We start from the raw sequence: 25,397 nt of genomic DNA on the forward strand, positions 1-25,397 counted from the left end.
TTTTGCTATTTCATGGTCTGCATATTAGCTCATTCATGTATTGTTTTTCTGCTTCAGAAATAGCAGATTGACTAATCAAAAGCAAAGTACATTTGTTACCATCTGCTGTTTATCTCTGAAATCCTGGCAGCCTTTACACTTTAGAAAATCCCACATTTCCCTAAAGCACAAATGTGTGTTTTTTCTCTATAATGAACAGTCACAAGTAAAGCTATAGGAATGATAATCCCATAATGTTTGACAGATATGTAAATCTGTTGTCAGGGCCATAAACTAAGTCAATTACTTTTGCCAATGATCATTCATTGATTGCATTAAAAGCAAAAGCAGTTCATGATGTTCAGTAGTGATTATAAGGTGAAATATATCCTTTCCTTTTTCTGGCAGCCAAATACTCGTATGACTCTTATTGTTCACTCTTGTAACCCTCAATGTGCTGCACATATATTTATTAATGTACATTTGTTGTCAATTAATTGAGATTTTACGTTGAGAATTATGATTTTTCATGGTCCTTGCAATCTGTAAATGAAATTTGACAAGTATTGGAAAATTATTGCAAGGTCACGCAGCAGTAGTGTGATATGTCATTACCTCTACACCCCTTGTCCTTATCTCACTCATTACTTATGATGGGATCCCATATCTCCAAGGAGATAGGAAACAACAGGATACGCTGAAAACGAAAGCCCGCCCAACAAACTGGATGCCCTTATGAGGCTTAAATTTCTATGCTTCTTTTTTTCCTGCCTCAAACTGAGACAAGAACATACCATATAGCTATAAGATCCCTGCAGGTCTTGAACATTGACTTTGCTCTTTGCACTTGGATCTCGATTCCCCACAAGCCTGTGCTTGGGAGGAGATTGGAAAGGAGACAAAAAGGGAGAGACACCTTGATTGAATATTAAGGTCTGTATTAGGTCTTGTAGAATGAAAACATTAAGTTCAGAGTGACAGCAAATCTTTTCTTCAATGTGAGTGTAACCGAAAAAAGGTGCACTCATGATGGTCACGATAGGGTGAATGGTACAAGTGTGCCATGTGGTAGGGTGACAGCGAAAAAAGGCATAATTAAAATTGGAACATAACATGAATAGTAAGGCTACAATTAGTTTGAAGCATGTCTCATTTCAGGTCGTCATCAGGATGAAATTACATGTATCATTTGAAATTGCTGGTGCATGAACACGTCTGGAATGGGTCGTATGGCCAGCCAGGCTTGTGCGGGCGGGCGGAAGAGTCTTGGCTCCAGGCTAAATGCATAAAGATGGTATCTTTAGGGGACCCAAGAAGGGCCTGAAGCCAACGTGGTCATAGAGAACTGAATAAAGTATTGGCACAAGGAGATAACAGCTAGAAGTCAGCCAGGAGGGGAGAAGCGTTGGGGGTCAATCAGCCTGAAGTATCAAGCACAGGGATCCCGAATTCAAAAGAGGAGCCTCTCGAGGGAGCGAGAGTGCTCTTTGGCAGGTCCACACTCTGCTGGTGTGGGTGTTATTCGAAAGGATATAAAACTATCCAGCAGATTCCAGTGGCATACCATACAGTCACTGTACATCTGAGAGATGCTGGCTTGCAGTCTCATGAGAAATACCTGCCATTCAGTGTCTAGAAAAATCCCGACCAGTTTCTGGTACTTTGTCTTAGCCTTAGATTGGCACCCAGGGTTTGCTTAGTTTGACACCCATGGTATTTACAAATGCGGTAGCACCCTAGGTGGCTTAAATTCTGCAGGGCTGGTCAGTTTTACCATAGTTGGATGATAGACTTCTTCATGCTGCAATGAAGGCAAGGTTTGAAAGCAGTCTGCACCTGCCTGAAGAAACAAAGATTTCATCTCAATGAGCCACCATACCAGATGATTCTTTCTCGGGGGAGAACCTTTATTGGGGCACTTGGGGCAAGGTTCAGAACAAACCTAAACATGGTCCTTTTCTTCGAGTCAAAAGTAAACAAGAGTCATCAGTCAATATTAACCCTGCTCAAAATTTCTCAAGCAACAGCAAGGTTCTGGTTGAAAGTGCACAGCCACATGGCTTTCTGCTTTTTTACAGTACCATTGGCTCTGCAGCATCTTTGTTCCCTGTTGAACCACGCATGAACTTCTGCAACCTCAGTAACAAAATCTGTGAAGTCTTGATTCCAGTTTCCCAGTCAATCAGGGAATTATCAGCAAAGGTTTTCCTTCAAATCAAGACTCTCAAAAGTATATAACATTTGGTGACAATTTTCTGATCTGCAAAGCAACATTGAAATATAGACTGATGGAGGGCAGTCTGCCATGGAGAGTCATCACTATTCTAACTGGCCTTCAAACCATTGAAGTGATTAATTCTGTATCACTTTGTTGTGTTAAGAACATAAAATATAGTGATGGTTTCTCACATCAATTATCAGTGGGGTATGAGGACCAGTTCTCTAGGATAGTGGGCGGTTGGCTACAACTTTACATGATGTCAAATAGCTCATATATTGGCGTAGACAATACTCTGAAGCCTTGAGCCGTTCGTTTCCATCCACTTAAGATCTGGCTCTGGCTCCCTGAACCTTGCAGATTATTTTAAGCAGGGTTGAGACTCCAAAAACAGATCTCTTGGGTGCCAAGTCCAGTGGCCACGTTCACCTCTTCTGCTCTAAGAGTCATGCAGAGAATACTTGGGTAGTGTACACTCTTTCAGAAGTTTGGCCTCCAAAACATCTGTATACTTGCTACTTTTCTTTGGTACCCAGACATTACCCAGGTTACAGAGGGAAGAGTGAGAAATTATACTGTTGATTCTTTTAAGGGCCAGGAGGTCTTGGTCCCCTCTTCTGGATTCCTGGCACAAGAAGTACCATGGAGAGTTTATCCCTTTCCTTCTCCTCTGTGGCTTCTGATGGGGCAGAGGTGAAGGGTGTCTGTTTACATACATGTTAGTCGTATTGGTGTAAACAAAAACTAAAGGAGGGTGTTTCAACAGGAGGGCAGCACCCCCACTTAGCAGAAGCTCTCGAGGACTCCTAAAAACATTCTACCTTCAGGCCTTATGCTAGGCTTTGCAAATCCTTCCAATTAAGGTGTGATTCACATAATGTCATTCCTCTACAGTGTGGAATTCCTGAGATATATGTGGAAGTTTTACATCTCAAACTTCCCCTTTCAACTCTTAAATCTCACTGGGTATCCATTGGAGATTTTAGGGAGCAATGAGGTTCTTTGCAAGAAGATGGGTCCATGGTATCAAGGTTATTCAGGAGTTGTGTTTATGAAGACCTGAAGTTAAGCCTTTGGTCACTTCTTGGTTACTTACAGTGAATTTGAAGTTTTATGCTCTCATCCTTTTTACCCTATGAATTCAATTGTGGTACATTTGTCACTAAGCCAAAGATTTTTTGTGCCAGTTGCTTAATCTAGAAGTGTTGGGTAACTAGATGTCCCTAGCCTGGCCAGTGAAAGGGAGTGCCCCTGAACCAGCTGTAGCTGGTTCTCCCATTGCCTGCACCTGGGTAAACAAAGGATTTTTGCTTATAAAAGAGGGGCTGTGACCCCATGAAAGTGTTCTTGTGTTTACAACTTGAATCAACCAGGGGTGTACTGCTGCTGGGACCCAGGGGTAGGCTTGCCTCCCTGGGCCATGCCCAGCTCCCGGATGACCCGATGCTGGAGGACTTCTTTTTGGACCCCTTTTTGCCTGGCCTGGGAGGGCTGGAAGACTTTCCCTGGATAGGAGCTGTTTGTGCTCCCTCTCATTGTCCCTGGACTGGGATGATAGCGCTTGGGGGAGTGTGGTACTTTTGTCCCTATGAGCGCTCTCTGCTGCTGCCTTAGGAGCGCTGTGGCTATAACCTGCGGAAGTAGCGCTAGTTTTTCTATATCATAATTGCAGGTGCCTACACTGCATTATGCCCTCCTGTTTTGACCCGTAGGGAATCGATACGGGTGCCACCCTGCTTATTTAATTATTTAGGCACGGGTGCCCAACCTGTTTCGCATGCCAGTGGTTAAGCAGGTGCCCATCCCGCTGTTTATTTTTGTTGCCGAGGGAGCCTACCCCTCATTAAATGCCAGGACTGCCGCCTCAACCCACGGTCCGCCTGATTGTGAGTGGGGCCGCAGGACGGAAGCAGAAGGGCGGCAGAACGCCGAGGAGAAGCCGGGCAATGTACATACGAGGAGGACAGGACCCTACCCCGCCTCCTCGAGAGCTGGTGCTAAGACCCGCGTCCCCCAGGAGGGGGGCCCGGGTGAAGAAGTAACGGTGGCAGCGCGGGGCGCCCAGGAACCAGGGGAAGCCCCGCACCACAAAGGAAATGCCGTGTGCTCCCCCAGCGAGGCTCTCGTGAGTACAAGAGCCCTGCCTACCTCCGGTAAAGAGACCCGGTCCCAGGGTGGGAGACCGGGTGAAGAGGATCCCACCCAAGGACAGAGCGGCGCGGAGTGTCCTGCCCCCAGATCAAGTGAGTGGCGCTCTGCTGGGGCTCTGGTGTGTTGGTGCCTGTCCCAGGCACAGTGACGATGCTGGGCGGCCCCGTCTGGCAGAGGGCCGCCCCAGCCAAGGTGTAGCATCTGTCTTGAGCGGCCCCCGCCTGCTAGGGAGGCTGCTCCAACGTTGGGGGCATCTTTGGAGCCAGTGGGCTCCGTAGGGGCTAATGGTGGTGCCAGTGAATGGCACAATGGCAAGGGTGCATTTAGGGTGGCCCCGGATGGCAGTGGGCTGACCCAACAGTTTGTTAATGACTTCCTGAGCCTGCATGGCTTCAAAAGGGGGCATCTTCTGTCTTAGAGCCCTGAGTGGCTCCACCAGCGGGCATGAGGATATTCGGAGCAGCGCGCTCCACAAGTTGCGCAGAGTTGTTCTAGGAGCGCGTGTGCTCCAGGGGGGCATCTATTTCTTAAAGGGGTCCAGAAGGGGCCTATGTTCTTGCCCACATTCTCGCCTCCTGTTTCCAGAGCTGTGTGATGGCTCCAGCAATGGGGCATGTATTACTTTAAGGAGCCAGTGCGCTCCCCAAGTGGCGCAGAGTCTGAGGGGCATTCCGAGGCACATTGTCGGTGCCTGGGTGGTCCCACCAGAGAGCGGGCCGCCCCAACGAAAGTGGCAGTATTTGAGAGGAGGCAGCATGCTCCAAGGCCCATATTTGTCTTTTAGAGCCTAGATGGCTCCAACCTTTTGCGCAGTGTGTTGAAAGGGGCTACTGAGAGCCCATGCTCCAGTTTCTTATTTCCCAGCTGCCCAGCAAGTAGTGGGCAGCTGCACCGTTTAGGCGCATTTGGGTGAGAGTCCCTGAGAGTGACAGAAGTGGCACAGAGGTGCCAGGCCGTCTACATCTGTGCAGCACTTAGTGCCAACTGCAGCGTTTAAGCCTCCCAGTGATTGTTCTCAGCTGCCCAGCAGTAGTGGGAAGCTGCAACCCCTGACTGTCGCTGCATCGGCAGCGTGCCCTGACATTCTGGACACAGGGCATTTGAGCCCCTTCTTGGTGGCCAGTTGGCCAGGGGGACTGGTAGAGGTATAGGGGGCAAGGCCCTAATGTGATTGATATGTGCTTTAAATGTTGTACTAGAAAATGTAATGCATCTAGTATGTTTTACGCACCCAGTGTTGATACCTAGTTAGATTGTTTTACCTATGGAGGTTTGTGTTAGTGGGATTGTACTTCACTGTGATTTACACCCCTAAATGTGAGTTATACTTAGGAGGTAGGGTCTAATGTGTTTAGACTAGAGAGGAGATTGCCTACTGTATTTATACTGGATAGGTCTAATGTGATTTATGCGTAATGTGCAATGCCTTTATGCCTGTGATACCTCTAGATGTGTTTTCATGCTTAGGAGGATGTTTTGCCTAGTATAGTTTATACTAGTGAGTTTATGTGTCCCTGCGTGATTTATGCCTTTGGTGATTAGTATTGCGTAGTGTGTAACTACCTGTTACCAGTAGTTACTGGTTGTGTCCTACACTTGTTATTTTGTGCTACAATTATTCTATATTCTAGAAGTGCTATTTCTGCTAAGTTTTGATCCTGACAGTGGCCCACGTGGCCCTGTCCTGTGTAAATAATCCCTTGTGGATATTGCCCGTGCCAGTTGGCACAATGTATATTGTGTGATTACTATCGGATGTGTTTTAAGAATACAAAAGTTATTTTTATATATCTTTGTGTGGAGTTCCTTTTGTAATGTGCCTGGGATGTTTTTGTTGTGTGCGTGCGCAAATGCTTTACACATTGCCTCCGGGATAAGCCTGTCTGCTTGTGCCAAGCTACCAAGGGGGTGAGAAGGGGTTATCTTTGGCGTGTAACTCCCTTGCCCTGACTAGAGTGGTGGTTTCTGCCTGGCGTTGGCGCAAGCCTTAGCTAACCAGAAATCACAGTTCTAACAAAGGTTTTTTCATCAGTGCACTTTAGTCATCCATTATCACTGGGTGGACTTAAATACTCACCATCCCCTAACAATAGGTGGAGGTTGAATCTATATAGGAAAGGTTTATATTTTAATTATGTATATTTGTTTGGGATTTCTGCAGCCCTGAAGAAGTATTTTGTGCTTAGAGGCACACAACGAAACAGGGAAACATCCTTTACAACGCAACTTTTACAACGCAGTGCCTTTACGACGCAACTTTTACAACGCAAACCATTACAATGCATTGCGCTGGGGGGCGCTCTAGGATAGGGAATAGGTTTAATTTACTATCCAACACCTTCCCTACTATCCACGGGGACTGGAGTTGGAATAGTAAATTAAACTATTCACTATCCAGCGGCCCAAAGCACTATCAGCTAGATTCATGCAAGTCCCGTTTTGCAAGTCTGTAATAGCGATTCATAAGGAATCGCTATTAAGGACTTGCAAAACGGGATTCATGTAGGAATTGCAAATAATATTGCGATTCCTACATCTTCCTTATTTGCGATTAGCAAATTGCTAATCGCAAATAAGGATGCGATTTCAAGGGTGCCAGGGGTGTCCAAAGGACACCCTGTAGCACCCCTGAAAAGCAAATGTAGCCAGATGTTGCGCACACACATGTCCAAAGGACATGTGTGTGTGTAACATGCCACTCAGAAAAATGCACTAAAGTGCATTTTTCTGAGTTTTCGCTATTTACCACGAAGTTACAATTCGTGGTAAATTGCGGCCAAATATTGCGAATTCGCAAATTAAAAATGGTTGATGAATTGCATTTAAGGAATCTCAAATAGAGATTCCTTAAATGCAATTCCTCGCAAATATGCGATTTCGCAATTACCGATTTTTGCATTTGGGATGATGAATCCCAAATGCAAAAATTGCGCTCGCAAAGGGCCAGATTCTCAGAATCTGGCCCTTTGCGAGCGCAATTTCCTTTCATGAATCTAGCTGTTTGCGTTGTAAAGGCATGCGTTGTAAAAACAGCGTTGTAAAGGCATGCGTAGTAAAAGCATGCGTTGTAATGTCATACATCCAACGAAACATGTGTTTGCTGCCTTTTCAGCAAGTTGTGTTTTTATCAAAAGTTGTCGCCTATAGCCAAACTGATATAGCATCAGACCACGACATCAAAAATCTGAGGAGGCTGCATCTTATGGAAGATTGTGAAAAATATAGATTTGTGTGATTTTGAACTGCGTTCAACAGAGATGATACCTCAACAACTGAATGGAACAGCCAAGGCCGGTAGTAGGTGTAACTGCAGGGCGGTGACGTGGGGAGGGGGAGGGGCAGGGTGGGGGGTAGTAATGTATGGATTACGGACTTTAACAGGTAAGTAAACATATAAATAAATAAAACGAATTTCGTTGTGCGCACTGCATCGCATTTGGTGATGCAGTGCACACAGTCAACTGCCATCTTCAAATGAGAGTGCCAAAAAAGTAGGTCCCACAGTAAACCAAAAAAGACAGGATTCTATATGTAACTGGGGATTGTGGCAAGACATTACATAAGGTATAGAAAACAACAATGATTTTGTATAACAGAGCATGGCAGGTAACCCTCATTGAATAGGCACAAGCCCTTTCCAGATAAGCCAAATAAACAGTAGGTATAAATGAAGATGGCATCACTAGATCTCAGTCAAAATTATCATGCAAATATCAATGGAAGAGTTAACCTATAGCACGTACAGCCCTTCACATATTCTTTAATTTGTCACAGGTTCAAGGTGCAGTAGCGGGAATAATCAATTGCACATTTTTCGGTAGGCTTTAGTTAAGGAAAAGATGATATGGATGAATTTGTATATGGCCGCTTAAGTCAGCTAGAGCGAGCTCTGTTTTACAACACAGTTGCAAGGAGTTCTACTTAGTAGCCAGTGCCCCGTGGAATGATTGTTTTTGGACAAGCAACGATGTGGATTTGGTGGCCTCTGTTAGTCTCAAAGGGGCCGATTCACAGAACTAACTCAAGACAAAATTATAAACGTACTACTTTTAATATTCACGGAAGGCATTTAGTAGTCTTAAATTAGGATTTTGTCTTAAGTTAGGATTTTGTCTTAAATTAGGATTTTGTCTTCAGTTAGACAAATTTTAAGTTAAACTTAAGTTTAATTTAAGACAAAATCCTAATTTAAGACAAAATCGTAACTTAAAACAAAGTCCAAACAAGACAAAATCGTAATTTAAGACAAAATCCTAACTTAAGACATAATTGTAATTTAAGACAAAATCCTAATTTAAGACAAAATCCTAATTTAAGACAAAATCCTAATTTAAGACTACTAAATGCTTTCTGTGAATACCAAAAGTAGTACGTTTATGACTTTGTCTTATGTTAGTTCTGTGAATTGGCCCCTAACTTCACAGGCCTCTTTATTATCCTGACAAATGCCAGGAGGGGAATTATTCAATGGGTGCGCCTCCAAACTGGGATTGCATGTGAAACAAATGCCTGTGCCACAACTGAGGTGCAAGACCCAGAATGCTGCATGTTATCAGCACCACAGGTTTTGCCTGTTGAAGATGGTGCAGGGGAAAGACCCACAAGATGCGATAATTAGCGCACTGCATTGAACTTCGATTCCGCAATAGTCTTCTGTTTGCGCCACAATTTCGATTTACACAAACACACAATTTTCCTCAGTTCCATGCCCTTCATTCAGTTCAGTCATTCAGATCTCCAGGTATCAATGCAACACAATGCTTTAGAGAGAAATTTCGATTTGCTAAACCCCTTGCAGATTTTACACACAGATTTCATTTTGTTTTGGATTGCAAATAGGACTTTTTTAGAACGCATTGCTATGCAAGCAGGGCGACAACGCAAAATACAAAGTCACTCGTGGCTCTTGTGTAGACGTTTCTGTGATATACAACTACACAAGGGACACTTTTCTCAATGTACAAGATACACCATCAACGTGATACCAGTTTGTGACGTCAGACACGCAATTTGACAAACTAAGGTGCAGTCGCTGTAAGAATGAAGCTGTTTAACGGGATCGTACCAAGAAATCGGACAGTTCTGCGCACCAGTGGGTTTATGTAGCAGCAGTCTCCCGTTAGGATCGTCTTCTCCTGGTTTTCGAAGTCTCTCGTGGCAACTTGTAAGCAAAACACTACAGTCTCTCCAACGATGATCTGTTGAAGGGAAGGGAAAAGAGAGCTAGATGAGCATTTGGCGGTCAAAAATACAAACAAAATGGCGTGTTTTTAATGTTATCAACATAACAGTTGTATCTATTTGTCCCAAGAAGCACACAATGCGTAGAACCGTCATGTAATTATGTACTCACCTGAAAATCCTAAATATCTAGACAAGCATTTCAATGAAATAAGATTCCAGGGGGCTCATTTATGAGCCCTTGCGTCACTTTTACGCCGCTGGTGCGTCACTTTTTGTGACGCACCAGTGGAGTAAAAAATGTGCCTTGTTGCACCATATTTACAAAGTGACTCATCTAGGTAGATGCGTCACTTTGTAAATCCCTGCGCCAGATTATACCTGCCCCAGGTATAATGTGTGCAAGGGGGCGTTTTGTCGCAAGAAAGAGTCAGGGAAGTGACGCAGTGAAATCTATAAGATTTCACTGCGCCATTTCTTGGACGCTAATGCATCAAAATCTTACGCCTGCCTCATGGCAGGCGTAAGACTAACGCAGGCACTAACAACATGGGACTTGCCCATGTGAAAGTACACATTGCTGGAGTTGCTTCACTTTTGTGACACACTCCAGCAATGCGTCACTTTTGCGCCTACAGATACGTCATTAATACTGACGTATCTGTAACTCCTTCCAACATGATGCGTCATACTGTAAATATGACGCATCGTTAGTGTCGCAGGGAGAGCACAGTGAAAAGTGACGCATCGCTGTTTTCACGCAGCGATGCGTCACTTTTCATAAATGAGGCCCCAGATTTTCTTTCAGGAATTGATAATGAACAGAAATTTAAAGAGCCCATCCAGTGTACAGAAATAAAGCAGATTTCTTTACACGACCTCCCATCTCTAACATTCTAAAATGTTGCTTTGTTTGATAATGTCACCTCGGAATTTGACATATGTTGTAGTACCAATCACTGGATGGGCCCTTTACACTTCAGGATTCGCTGACAATCTCAGCATTCTATTGTGGCTGTTAAATACATTTCTTTTTCACCTCCCAAGGACGCTGCTACCTTTTAACATTCACTGTAGACGGTCTGTTAATTGCTGTTAGTACCTCAAAGTATTTGCTGTAACAAAGATAGCTAGAACAAGATACTAGCAATTATCCTCCCCTGAACTCAGTGGCGTAGCTAGACCTACTGCTACCCAGGGCGGCCCCTAAGTTTGCCACCCGGTGCAGGTAAGAGGGGGGTGGGGGTGCCGGCCGATGGGCGACTAATTCTGGGGGGGCCATGGGGGGGGGGGGCCTTGGCCGCTAATAGACGACTTGTTCTCTGGGAGCAGGGTGTAGTCGACAGACACAACTTGCTCACCTCCGCCATAGCCAAAAAGAGATCCCCCGGCTATGCCACTGAATATTCTCATGCAAGCAGGTAGATAGCCACACCCATTGTCTGTTTTCTTTACTTCTAATTTAGAATGCAGGTAAATAGCAATAATTTATTGAATTACAACATTCTAAAGTTTCTGACTGGCTAAGGTGACGTCAGCATTTCACATACTCTGCCACTTTGTTATCTATTTAATTTTTTTATTTTAGTAATGTCTGTCCACATGTGCCTGAAAGAAAGATAGGTGTACTGTAGTCTTTACATATGTCGATTTTAAATATAATGGCATTGTTTTAAGGCATGGTCATTAAATATGCCACTGAAAGAGATTCTGATTATTTTTGTTGTGGCTAGCCCCTTCTCCTGTCACATAGAACTCTGTGTGCTATGTGGCCCAACAGTGGCACAATACGTGATTTCCCTCTAAAACATGTACTGTATATTGGTTTCACCTAATTGGCTTATTTAACTTTCCTTTAAGGCCATGATGGAAGGTAGAAGAAATGCCCAGTGGAATGAAAGTAAAATATCACTTCACGCTGAAGACTGTATTAACACCACCCAAAAATATGAACAAAAATATCAAGTAAGAACTATTGTGCTCTGGGTAGGATTAATTTTAAAAGCAAAGACACATGACAAAAGAAAGTTCCATTGCCTTTTAAAAATATTTTTATATACAACTAAGTCAACTCTAACGTGTGCCTTTTAAGCCCAAAGGGCATAATGCTTTGTATATATAAAGGGGAGATCCAGTTATTTGGAAACATATGCCATCACGATGAATATTTTCCAAATAGTTTGCTTGGTGTAGGTAAAGCTATATTTTCCATGAACAGGCTTTGGTGTGAATAAAAACATGTGTATGTAACTAGACAAGGGAAATGCTAGGAAGATGATTAGGTGTTATTTTTCACTTAGATTAAAACATGTAATTCAATGGTGAAAGTATTTTGTTTCCAAATTTTTGTGGGGGAAAACTTTAAAAAAGTGTGCTTTGTGGTGGTTGAGAGTGAACAAGGTTTGCATCTGTTTGACTCTAAGCCCTACTACGGAGACACAATACACATCCTTGGCTGGATTGATAAGGGCCCTGATCCTGTAAAAGCAGCTTGGCCTCTGGCATCAGGAAGGCAGGGTTTGGATCAACAAGTGGCCACTTACCAGGGATTCGCTATCTGGGTAGGGGACACGAGTAGCTGATAAAACACAGGGCAGCTTACACAGTTCGTAATTTGACTTTGACCCCCCAACATGGGGAACAGCTACCATTAATTACCAAAGCCACCCTCATTTTTCTGGCTGAATCCCTGGCAGGAGGCAAAATTAGTCCGGACAGATGGGAAGACATCTCATCTCCACAAAGAAGTGGCAAGAGTAATGGTAAGATCTCCTTCACGTGGAGATTGACAGGAGCCTTGTTGGTTTGGAGTTGCTGGGAAAGCCTGCTATAATCCAACAGAGGAAGCACTAAAAAAGCAGGAGGAGATACTGTGATAAATGGATCACTGAAATAATATCGAGAGACAGAATATCGACCATCAAAAATATCGTTGACAAAATATCGAGAGACAAAATATCGAGTTTCTATCTACAAACAGGTAAGTACAAAAATATCGAGTTAAAAATATCGTTTACAAAAATATAGTTGTAAAAAATATCGTATTTACTAAAAACAGTGTTAAATTAAATTAATATTAATAATTAATTACTAAAATATACTTAAAATTACTTAAATTAACTTATAATAGTTAAATAATTAATGAAAGTTAAATAAATATTTTTTTATTTCATATTTATTAAAACATATATATATACTAACAAAATATAATAAAATAATACCCAAAAACTGAAAACTGACCCTGAACCCTAAAAATACCCCTTTACCCCAAAACCCAAAACTGACCCTGAACCCTAAAAATACCCCTTTACCCAAAAACTGAAAACTGACCCTGAACCCTAAAAATACCCCTTTACCCAAAAACTGAAAACTGACCCTGAACCCTAAAAATACCCCTTTACCCAAAAACTGAAAACTGACCCTGAACCCTAAAAATACCCCTTTATCCAAAAACTGAAAACTGACCCTGAACCCTAAAAATACCCCTTTACCCAAAAACTGAAAACTGACCCTGAACCCTAAAAATACCCCTTTACCCAAAAACCCAAAACTGACCCTGAACCCTAAAAATAAAAACGAATTTTTTTACTATCTATATTATATACTTACATATTTTCACTTTCTATATTATTTACAGTCGATATTACTTCACTTACCTTAAAAACGATATTTTGGCTGTCTATATTCTGTCCTGTAGATATTTTGTCCAAACGATATTTTAAACTCGATATTCTGTCCAAACGATATTTTGGAGTCGATATTATGTCTGTGCACCGTGATAAATATTCAGCATTGAATGTAGGGAATCCTCCAAACACTGACTTGTGTACAAAATGAGGCTGACACATCAACCCTACCTCCTCACAACATTCACGGACCTGGGAGGACTGTTCCCAGCTGCTGCAAAAAGGAGAATCAAATACTGCTGATTACTAATGGCACAGAAGGACTATAAGCGCTCCCCAAGAGGTTAGGGATTGGCTTCCTGCTACAGAGCCACAAAAAGCAGGACTCTTTACTCCAGGAGAACCTAACTGAGCACTGAGGGCTGAAGCCCAGGGGATCCCTAGGTGGAGAGAGACCAGTTACCTATAAGCCTGCCCCATGGACCAGAGGGCTACAGGTGTCAACGTGAGTAACTTTTCAAGCAGTTGAAGAAAAGTGGACCTTAGTAATTATTTCCACTCTGGATGATGTGATGAAGGTGCTAAGGCTTCTTCAGGTACAACACACTATTGGTGATCAAAAACAGGTTGGTCCCACTAAAATCATTTTCTCCCACTAAAAACTGGTTCAATAGACATTGTGACAAAGGCATCCGTACTCATGAAGATCTGCCCAGCTACAGTTTCTTCCAGACTTGCTCTGCTGGTGGATCTCGAGGAACCCCTAAAAATGATTAACTCTGTCATCTCAGCGGATCATAAATCCAGCCTTGCCCTGCTTGGACCTTTTGGCACCAAAGTCAATTACTTTATCTGGAGCTTGACAAAGGTGTATCAAACTTCGAGGGACTCTTGCCAACTTCAGATTTGCCTCTTCCCCCTCAGGAAGACTTTTCATTCCAAACAGTAGACAAAGTCACAGGGAAAAAACTATGATTAGTATGACCAACCTGGATTACCCAACTCCTCCTGCACTAGAGTTTGCCTCTATGATGGATGAAATCACACATAGGTCCTGGTCCACTACAAGCATTCATTGGGGCTTTGTATTTTCGTGTTGCCTTGTGTCTTAAAATGCATATCTTCTATTCTCCTTACATGATTGTGATGTTTTTGTGTCCTTTTGCTTATTAATAATAATCTATTTTGATTTGGCAATGTTATTATGCTTTTTTTACCTTAACATTATTGGTACTGCTTGAAATAACACACTTTTCTCTGGGCGCATTGCTTTCTGTTTGTGCCTTAGCTACCAGGGTTTGAGCAGAGTTGCTAAAAGGACTGTGTTGAAACTGTACCAGGTTTTGTTAATTACGTTACCATGGGTACCAACTTTCCAAATTAATAATCCAGTTTTTAAAAATAATAAAAAAACAAGAGGCTGGCCTGTTTTATCCATGCTTTCCTAAAGATGATTTGGTTGATTTGTTGCATATGGATAGCGCCGGAACCCATGGAAGGACATTCTAAGCACTAATGTAATCTGCCTAACACAGTACTTCAACAGACAAGAATTCAACTGAAAGAGACGTGCTGTCTCTTTATTTAAAGTCCAAATTAGTATTACTCTCAGTTTCTGTGCTCTCTGGAATTTCAATTAATTTACATTTGAGGCCAGTGTAAGCACAGCACAGCAATCTCAGCAGGAAATTAATGTAGCTTTGAAAATGTGTGCCTTTTTTGACCATGTGCATTAAAAAAGCCAGTTCATGAATGCAACAGAGACTTGTGGTTCCAACATTAGCTTGCCATCTAATATAACTACCATATTTTTTTTTTACAGTTGGGTAAATTTTTACAGTTGGAATTTTGCACTGCCTTATTTTCCTGACCAACCTTTGCCACCTCCCTCTTTCTGATATGCTCTTTAATAGACTTCAAATTCCAACCAAATCAAACTTTCTATATGAATTCTCATTCCATGTTTTTTCCAAAATAGAAGAGCAGATGTGCGCTTGCTTGTGCATTTTCTCCCTTTACTGTTAATACACAGGTGAATGTGTTGTGACTCTGCTGGGACTTTAACAAGTGCAAGTTATGGTTTGCATGGCTGTTGTTCAAATTATAAAATTTAATCCAAACCGTAACTTCGGAATTTCAGTGGTTTATCTGTTTTAATTCATAACCATATTTACACTTTGGCTGTGAATTTGTTTACGATACATTTAGGTGTTATAAATAAAGCCAAACATTACTCTTTAGTTTTACAGTGAATTATAAGGAGAATTAGATCATATACTGTTAGAAATTGGGTCCCTAGTTGGTAGTATGCATCCTGTCCAAATAGGCACCCCAATTCTAGTTAGGATAAGTCAGAAACTCAACCTAAATTAACCTGTGCTCACCCCTTGGTAGCTTTGCACGGAACAGTCAGGCTTAATTTAAGAAGCAATGTGTAAAGAATTTGTGCAACATACAGTAACACAATGAAAATCCCATAATAAGACTCCACACCAGTTTAGAAAAATAGAGAATATTTATTTATCTGACTAAAAACCAGACCAAAATGGCAAAAATGCAATAAATCAAGATAAGCAATTTTAACGACTTAGGTGAAAATAGAGCATAAAAATGTGTATCTGCAACTGTGGTTATCTGGTCACGCTGGACTGGGACAAAGTCACAATTTCAGGCCGACCGCATCGCTAGGCTACAGGGACTCACTTAGGCCTGCTGAACACAGTGCCTTAAATCCAAGTGCGCGGTCTGACCGGTGTTGCTTTGCGAGGTTTGGAGTCATCCGGCAACAGTTCTGAGAAGCTGTGTGGTGAGGCATTGGGGAGCTTAGCATCACTTCATGTGGGTTCCGGAGAGCTGCACAGTACGACTTTGTGGGGCTTGGCATTTCTTTCCCAGGGAGCTGTGCGGTGAGGCTTTGCAGTGCTTGGCGTTGCTGTGCGTCGGTTCAGATGGACTGACAGGTGTGTAGCGCGGCATTGCAGGGCTTTGCACCACCCAGCACTGATGCCAGTGAGGCTGGCAGCTGTGCGGCAAGACTTTGCGGGGCTTCACATTCCTTCATGGTAGTTCTTTTGAGGACCTCAGAGCACCTAAAACCCAGGGCCTAGTTGACACCTTGTGGCAGGGTAGAGCTCTCATATGGCTGAGTCAAAGTGCTGTTGCAGGGTTGCAGGAAGTCTTTGATGTCCCTGAGACCTCAGAACAGGAGGCAAGCAGACAAACCCTTAGGGAACCTGGGTTCAAGGATCTAAAGAGCAGGTCCAGTCCTTCTCACTCCCAGGACAGAAGCTGCAGGCAGCAGGCCAACATAGCAAAACAGGTAGCAACGTGGCAGTCCTTCCTACAGCACAGCAATTCTAAGGAAGTAGGCCAACACAGCCCTGCAAATTGGTAGGCCCTCCTACAGCACAATGGCTCTTCTTCCTGGCAAAATGTCCTTGGTTCTAGCAGAGTTATGATTTAGTGGTGTCAGGGATCCATACTTATCCCCAATGTGACTTTGAAGTGAGGGAGACATCAAAGGGGCCTTTGAAGATCACAAAGTCACAACCTTTACTGTCCTGGCTCCAGACTCACTACAGGGTGGTATGCACCTCTTTGTGTGGGGACAGGCGCAGCGCTATTCAGGTACAAAGTGTCAGCTCCTCCCTCCCAATCTACCTCAGGAAGGCCCATGGTAATGGCAAATCAGGTTTCAAATTTCACACCCCTGCTCCCTTTTTGTGACTGTCTAGAGATAAGTCACAAAGTCCAGATGTCTCCCAACCCAGGTGTGTATTCAGAGAAAGGGAGAGGCGCAGAATGGTTAAAGTAATAACATGCCAATGTTCTAAAACTGACATTTTCTGACTTACAATTTACAATCTGACTCAACCATCAGTTATGATTTTAAATTCTGAGTCCAGAAACACCAAGCTCCAAATTTCTATTTTTTCCCAATTCGAAATCAAACTTTTTTACGGCAATCCCAATTTTACCTATGGGAGAAATAGGCCTTGCATTAGTGAAAAGGAATTTAGCAGTTGTTTTTACTACCAGGATAAGCAAAACTCAAAAGTACATTTCCTACCTATTAAATAAATTAGGGGTGACTTATATGTAATATAAGGGAAGGTTTGAGCCTGGCAGGTAGGTTAATTTACAGGTCAAAATGGTAGTTTAAAACTGCACACACAGATTCTGCAGTGGCAGGCCTGAGCCATGTTTAAAGGGCTACTGAGTGAGTGGCACAATCAGTGCTGCAGGCCCACTAGTAGCATTTAATTAACAGGCCCTGGGCACATGTAGAGCACTTAACTAGGTACTTACAAGTGAATTAAATATGTTGTAGATAAGGCAATGTTACCATGTTTAGAGTACAGAGAATATGCACTTTAGCATTTTTAGCAGTGGAAACGTGCCCAGGGTCCTGGAGCTAACAGGAAAAAATTCAGCAAAAAAGGGGAGGAGGAATGCACAATGTTTGGGGTTGACCCTGCAGAAAGAGACATTTCCAACATATACCATATCCAAATGTTTCCCATCTGACTTCATAGGGCCAATTCTCCATTTGGCCATGTTCACAGAATGTTAACAGCAGGGACTCTCAGTATGTTGTCAACTGCATGAAGAATAGTGTCAAACGTCCAGTACAACAAAAGCCCTCATTCGAAAATTAGGTGTTTAATCATAGCGGGCAAGTCTTGTAGTATAGCATAACGGGTTTCAACCAAAATAAAGGTCTTAATCATATGCAACACAGAACATCTGCTGTTCTCAACTTAAATATGCTGGAATAGTAAACAGCAAGGGAGGACACAATGTACCAACGATCGATTTAAAGTGAAACCTTTGCACTAAAGTGTTCATTATTAAATACAGCTTGCAGTCAGAGCTTCTTTGTCATAGTACTTTCAAAAACATATCTAGCATAGTGCAGCTTTTTTTAAAACAATGTCTACGTTTATAATGCTCCAATCCAAGTGATATCCGTGGTTTGACTGCAACATCCATAATGCTTTGTAATTGTGTTGGAAAGTGCTTTCTTGTGTCCTCCAAAATTGCAATAATCTAAAATTAATGTCTTAGTCAATAAAAATGAGAAAAGAATTGCTCATCTTTACTTGCATCAAGGAATAGTTCCATGCTGTGCTGGTGGCAATTCAATCCCATTCCATACCAAGAGTGCTCGGCATATATATATATATATATATATATATATCTATATATATATATATGATGTGTACAAACACACGCATGCAAACGCATACATAGATAGATAACCAGTGTATTAGCTAGATAGATAGATAGATAGATAGACCCCCGCCAGCCTTTCCATGGCGGGTGAACCGCCATGGAAAGGCTGGTGGGGAGTCAGCATCGTGCCGCCAGCTTGTATTACATGCTGAGGGCTTCCACAGTACCGGCGGGCTAAAGGAGCGTGTCGAATGTTTGGCGGTTGGAGTTTTCGCCTGCCACGGTACCGCCGCCATAAAAATATAGCAGGCGGTATATGGCCTCACGATGGCGGTGAACCTGCCACCGATAGCCTGTCAGTGGCGCATTCACCGCCATCCTATTCAGCCCCTATGTGCCGTACTGGTTAGCTTCAAGTTGAGATTGCTGGACTTTGCCAGTGGCCAGGCTTAGTATTCATTCTATTCTTCACATAGTTGAAGGCTATGCAGAATGAGAGTAGCCTGCAACCTGATACAGAGGTATTACCACTTACCACTGCATCTACCACATACCAACCACATATATCCCACAACCACCAATAAAACACTTTACCTGCACTTCTAAAACAGTTAATCTGAAATAATGGATAGCTTTGTCAATGACACTTTAATGTATATATATTTTTTAAAAACCTGTGAAATCCACTTAAAATTATAGTTTCACACTAAAAACTAAAAACACCTGAAATTTCTCAAATATGAGGAATTCTCCAAAACATAGCTTAGTCCCCTTCCATGCATAACATAACTCATACACAATTGCATGGAACCCAAATTTGTGCACAGTGAGGTCAGGATGCAGGGCTTGTATTACGATCCCCATCCCCACAGTGCCTATTATGCATGCTCGTTTGCTCTGGGTAAGTGAAACTGAGTGCAAGGCATAACAGTCAGCCACAGACGGTGCCCAGTCCCTATACTATCTGTGCACGTTTTTGCACAGGCTAAGGTTGGAGGTCCCGGACATTGACCACACCATGCACTCAACTACAAAATGGACTGTCTGTTTTGATAACATCTTATTTTCTTTTATAGTATTTTTCGTACTGCAAAAGAGTTTTTACCATCCCAGGAAACTTTTACCACCTGTCTTGTGACTTCCCGCACCTATGTGCTGAAGTACTAGCCATCATGCTGTTCCTAGATCCCAGAGATTATTACCTGCACTGCAAAATATTAATTCTAGGCTAAAATCTCAATTTCATCAATGCTGATTTAAAAAAATATATTTTTACCAACCAATTACACTTTTCAAAAATGCGTATTTGGTTGACAGAAATTATCATTTCAGAATCCCAGTTTAACCATAATGGCTAGCATGAAATGTTTACCTGTTCTCAAACCTATTTTTGACTTTTAGCATAATTTACTAGATACATTTTCACAAAATCTGTAAGGTGTTGGAAATCGGTCCTGGACGTAAGGCATCGCTTAGTTTTCTTGGAAAGTCAATTTTTTTCTGCTGATGCAATATTACTTTTGCTATGGGATCAAAAGAGGAAAAATCACTTTTGACAGCCATGTAACTCCTAATTTATCTTCATCAAACTCCCCAGGATCGACTTGATGTGAAGTAACCAAAGTTGAGGAAGGTTTTGTGCAGTATAGTAAACAGGTAGGTATTAAAATCTTAAACATCACATTTCGTGTGGATGAGTGAGATAACCGATAGTATACTTTAGCAGGAATATTAGCCTAGCACATAACGTTTTATAGCTATTTGGGCAGAATCTAAAATTACTATTGCATTATGTAAATATGGCATATGCAGAAAGAGCTTTAGAACAGATGGCTTGAGCCGTCAGCACTGGCACTTCAGAGGATATTGCAAATTAAGCCTCAACACTTCCAAATGTCTGCATAATTTTTGTCTTGTACACACATTTCAAAATAAAATGGAAAATGAAGAAGGCATACATAGTAGGTAACAAATGACATACACCACACTAACTTCGCCAGATTGGATGATGTTACCTAGACTACTTCCTATTTTGAATGTGTATGTCAAAAAAAATCCTTCTTCATTTCCACGGTGTAACTCTCACTGCAAAATTATTCACAATTTGATTACTGTATTTTCGTGGGTTGTTTTCTCATACGTTAATGCTGTCACAGTGTTGAGGAATTTTCTGCGGAATATCTTTGCAGGAAATTAAATGGTAGTGATTTTTCAAAGCTCCTTCCCTTTCCGAGATGGATTCTTTGTAGTGAAAGACAATACCAGAATGCAGTATACTATATAATGATTAAAGACGTAGGTTTGGTGGAAGCTGCAGAAACAGGAGTGTGTTCTCCAGGGGGCTCCAGTGCAGGTGTCCTGAAACAGGTCCAAATGTAGACAACATTCTTTTCTAGTTCATGAGATCGGTACTAAAGGGACGTCAGGGTCCATGAAAGGGAATATAATCTCAGTTGGAGTGATGCCAAGGTTCTGTAAATGAGAACTAGAATAAGAACGACGTGCCAAGACATGAAGCAGACAGATTCATGCTGACAGCAAATTACTGGGAATATTACAGCTCAAAATCATATTTCAGCCTTTGGGTTACTCACATTTATGCATTGTTTTCACCACTGAAATCTGCAATTTCTTACAAACCAAATGCTTGAGGTTGTTTACAAGCGGTAGGTTCAAATCCTTGCAAGGTAGAGTCAGCTGTTCATTCTTTCGAAGTTGATAACATGAGTACCAATTATAGGGTGTAAAAATGATGTTATATAAAATCTTTGTAGAGCACATTAGATAAGTATATTCTATAAATAATTGGTCACTATTATCATTTCTGCTGATGCAGAGGGCTTCTCTACCACTGCAAAGGTAGTACTAATGTGCACACTAATTGCTCATCATCTGAAGAATTCAATAGAATGTAGGTATACCTCCAGGGGCTCTCAGACATGGCACCCTCCACACCATTCAGCCACGCTGCACAGGCTACCAGGTCTCACGTCTGATGCTGGGCCTTGATTACTTCATGACATGGGACATACCAGTGCACCCGGCACCATCGCAGCCTGCACAGCCACTCAGCCCAATGGGTGCCACTAACTCTGTGATCCTGGAAGCGAGGCCACTTGGCGGTAGGCCTGCGCTGCCCGCTGCCTCGGCCTACACTGAAGTCCAGCAAGTCACACAAATCCTCAGCAGTCTGGACCGCCAGGACAGGGCATCATCGCAGGCTGCACACCCGCTCAGCAGCTTAAGGTGCCAATGACTCAGTGCACCCAAAATCACCATCCCGTGGCAGGGTGCCTGTGCCGGCCAAAATGCACTGTGTGCCACAAACCCTGTTCAACCCCAGTCAGCGCCACGTGGTGGTAGGCCTGTGCCAGCCTCAAGGCCTCAATCCGTCATCCAGCCACCACCGGCAGAGGGGTATGTAATGTCGTCGGCCCCTTATGTTTGCGGGATCAAATGGCCTGTGACGCCTGTGCCGGATGTGTGTGGTGTGCGTGCAAACCGGCCCTTGGGGAGTGGCTGTGAGATACTGACAACTAGACCAGTGACCTGCACACCACCTGCGAGTACGCCTGCGATGGGTAGCAATGAGGCCCCCCTCAGAGCGTTAGCAGAGTGGTCTGGCCTGCTGTACGCCGGAACAGCGCAGGGCTTGCAAAAATGACACGTGGGCACTGGGCGTGGTTCAGTCCATGTCCGGACAAGGAAGTGGCTGATGTGTGTGTCCTTGTTGTGTTGGCCATAGGACCAGTAACACAAATTGCTATGTAGGACCCTCTGACTGGCATCTCACAGGATGAGCATCATTGACGCAAGGAAATCACTGTTCCTACATTCATCCACAAATACATACATGAATGATGAAAGACATGACACAGCAGTATGTCACTGGATGTTTAGTGCACGTCCAGTGCACTTCTGCAGCTGCAGCGGTACAGGACAATGACAAACACACTACACAATATGGGCATGTGGAGAGCCAGCCAGAGTCCAGCTGGGGATGACAAGTACTGCGAAAGAGGAAGGGTACAGTCTGCAGTCTAGTCGCTGTGTCATTGGTCATCAAACAGGTTGTGGCAGTCCATGTCCTTGTCCAAGGTGAGTGCATATGATTAAATCAAGAGTCAGTGGAAGGCCATAAGGCCATGTGCGGGACCAAGCAGAAACAGGCCAGGTGACAGAAATGAATGCTACGGTGTCCTTCTGATCACAGGCACATCCACGTCCTTGTCCCCTGATGTGTGCTCTTCCCCACCTGTGGATGTTGCTGTACCGGCTACACCACTGTGTGCCACTGACACATCAGGTGCCTGAGTGGTTAGGCCTGCCGCACTGGGTGGCAGAGACACAACAGTGGGCAGAAATGTGGATGGAGTGGGGGCAGCAGCATTCATTATCAACACGCCTTGTGGCAGCAATGCCATGATGAGGATCTACAGGGCATGGTAGATCCCAGCTACATTCCGCTGATGTGCAGCGGTGGCTGCCATCCTTTCCGCCTCCATCCGCACCATGTCCGCCATGAGCCTCCATATGTGTGCCAGCTGACGGATGGTATCGCGGGAGCTACTCTGAGCGGACAGGTGTTCTTCTCTCTGTGTCATGACTCTAGCGATGTCAAACAGGGCTCATTGGAGACCATGGAGCGGGCTACACACAAAAGGATGGCGTCAAGTTTTGTTGCAATGATGCCAAAGCCCAACCGCACCTGCTCTGTGGTCTCCCTTTGGCACTCCAGCACACGGCATTGGAAGGCCATGTGTTGTTCCTGGGGGTCTTGAGGGAGTGCTGGGCTGTGTGTGCCTCCTGCTGGGGGATTTGGGTAGTGGGTGGGGTCTCCTTAATGTAGCTGGGCTTGCCTGATTCTGGAGGTGAGTGGAGGATGAGGTCAATGATTTCTTGGATGGTTTGGGTGTCGATGCTGGTGTCCTCCTCATCATCAGTGAAGAGTGGCTGGGACTGCTCTGCAGGAGCTGTTGACCGTGCCCCTGCGATGTGAAGGGGAGATGGTGTATTACTATGTGTCCACGTGTATGTAGCGCCATGGTACATGTTGACATTCAGACAGCATGGCATTGTACATTGTGACATTCTGTAGATCTGGGCGAGGACCCAGAGTCATTTTGGGTGTGCACTGTGCTATGCTTGATTGTGCATGTGTGCATTGTGCCCATCTCCACCCGTCCCCTCAGTACCTGGTGGTTACTCATCCTGTTGCGGTTGTGTTGTGCCCTGTCGAGCAGTGTCCGATCCCCCGACTCCGGCCACAGTCTCCACACTGATGACTGTCAACACCAGCTCCTCCATGTCATCCAGCTCGAGCTGTGGCGCTGGGTCCCCACCTCCAGTCTGCGTTGCTGCCTTCTGGTTAACGGAGAGTTTCTCCTTGGTTCTCCGCTTCATGTCATTCCATTGCCTCTTGACCTCGTCCATTGTCCTCTTGTGCTCTCCGACGGCATTCACCTTATCCACGATGTCCCGCCATATTCCATATTTAAAGGGCAATGACACTTTGGAGGTGACAAACAGTTGTTAATTGTGTTCCATCACCTCTGGGACTATGATCCTGTTTGCCTGCGGACTGAACTTTGTCTTCCTCTTCTTCTTGTCCTTTTCCTTCCCTGTGCCTGAGGTCCAGGGCTGGCCGTCCGGGGTGCGTGTGGGGTTGAGCTCGTCCACTGCGCCTGCTCCGGCTGCCTCTATGGTGCTTGGGTGTTGGTCAGTTTGTGTTTGAGTGTTTTTTCTACTTTTATGGTGATGTTTCCCACCTACCAGGTGTGTGTTGCAGACCTGGTGCTGCTTATCGCTGATTTCCTCATCGCGCTTTGGCCCATTGCAGGTTTTTTGGTATTGCGGTTTGTGTTTTTGTCTCCATCGAGGTGGTTGTATCGCGGACATTGTCCGCGGTTTTGGCAGCCTATTGCATGCTACCGCCGCGTTGTGAATTCCACGTTGACGCTGTTATTTTCCCGTGATAGGCTGCGATGTTGAAAGTTGTGGTAACCTACTCTTGTGGTAGTTATCCCATGTTCGTGTGAATATACCCCTATTTTGCTTTTCGGAAACAGGCTTGCACAGCAAAGTTCAACAATCTGCTAGCCATATTTTAACCCTTTTCTGCATTCAACTTCACCTGCTAAATCGCGAAAGTAGAAATATTAACATTTGCGCAGCCAAACTGGTGCAAGATAAGAGCAGTGGGGCAGGGGCTGCAGTTGGGCAGGAGACTTGGGAGTCGACACGAACACGAGGGATAATAGAATAAAAAAAAAATAAAAACACTTATCTTGTCTCATCGCATCAGCAATGCAGCGAACGCACGCAAGGTAAGTGGTTTTCTTTTCTTTTCTTTTATTTTCCCTCGTTGGCATCTGTCGACTCCCTTCTCACCCAACTCCCTACCCCACCACTCTTTTACCTTATATGTGAAGGGATACAGTTTTGCAGCACTACCTGTATATTTTGTGTGTTACAATCATTACATATTAACTTTAATATACAACAGGGAGAAAACATTTTGAAAATGGGAGGTGCTCAGTTCTAGTGGCATGTAATGTGGCAACAATAGTGTGACCCGGCTGCATTCTCCACTCTTAAAATAAAATCCCTAAAAGACCCTCTGAAGGTTCCTGTTCTTCTTCTAGTTGGTTCTCTGCCCCCTTTTTCTACGTCACCAGTCTAGAGGGCTCAGTAGGAGCTCTCCAGCCCCCTGCTTTAGCTGGTGAAGCAGGGGCCCCTTGATGCCACTGCTCTATAATTATACTATATCCAATTTTTCAATCATGAACAATTTTGTAGTGTTGCGCAAGCTCTATTCAAGCAAAGTACGCAAAACGCAGAAGCGGGGGCCTAATACATACCAGATCTTCAGGATATCATTTGACCATGTAAATGAGTTCTATTAGGATTTATTGTATGTATTTGTACTTTGTTTGTAGACTCTGGCATTAATAAGATCATGCTGGGCCTACTTTAGCCAATTTTAACATAAGACTATAAGCCGTTAAAAAAATGCTCTTGTGTCTTTAGAACACTTTGAGAAAGAACCTCTATTTAAATATTTGTTA

General features: G+C 43.6%; 1 protein-coding gene across 1 annotated transcript in view; it reads right to left on the reverse strand.

The window, feature by feature from the left end:
- Positions 1-25,397, reverse strand: part of PLPPR5 (phospholipid phosphatase related 5) — a 671,585-nt gene that overhangs the window by 352,460 nt on the left and 293,728 nt on the right. The window contains exon 2 of the mRNA XM_078644256.1: positions 9,414-9,546. Within this exon, the coding sequence (XP_078500382.1) occupies positions 9,414-9,546 (133 nt within the window). The remainder of the gene's footprint in view (positions 1-9,413; positions 9,547-25,397) is intronic.

Source organism: Lissotriton helveticus, chromosome 1_1 (genome assembly GCF_964261635.1).
Source record: "Lissotriton helveticus chromosome 1_1, aLisHel1.1, whole genome shotgun sequence".
NCBI classification, from domain to species: domain Eukaryota; kingdom Metazoa; phylum Chordata; class Amphibia; order Caudata; family Salamandridae; genus Lissotriton; species Lissotriton helveticus.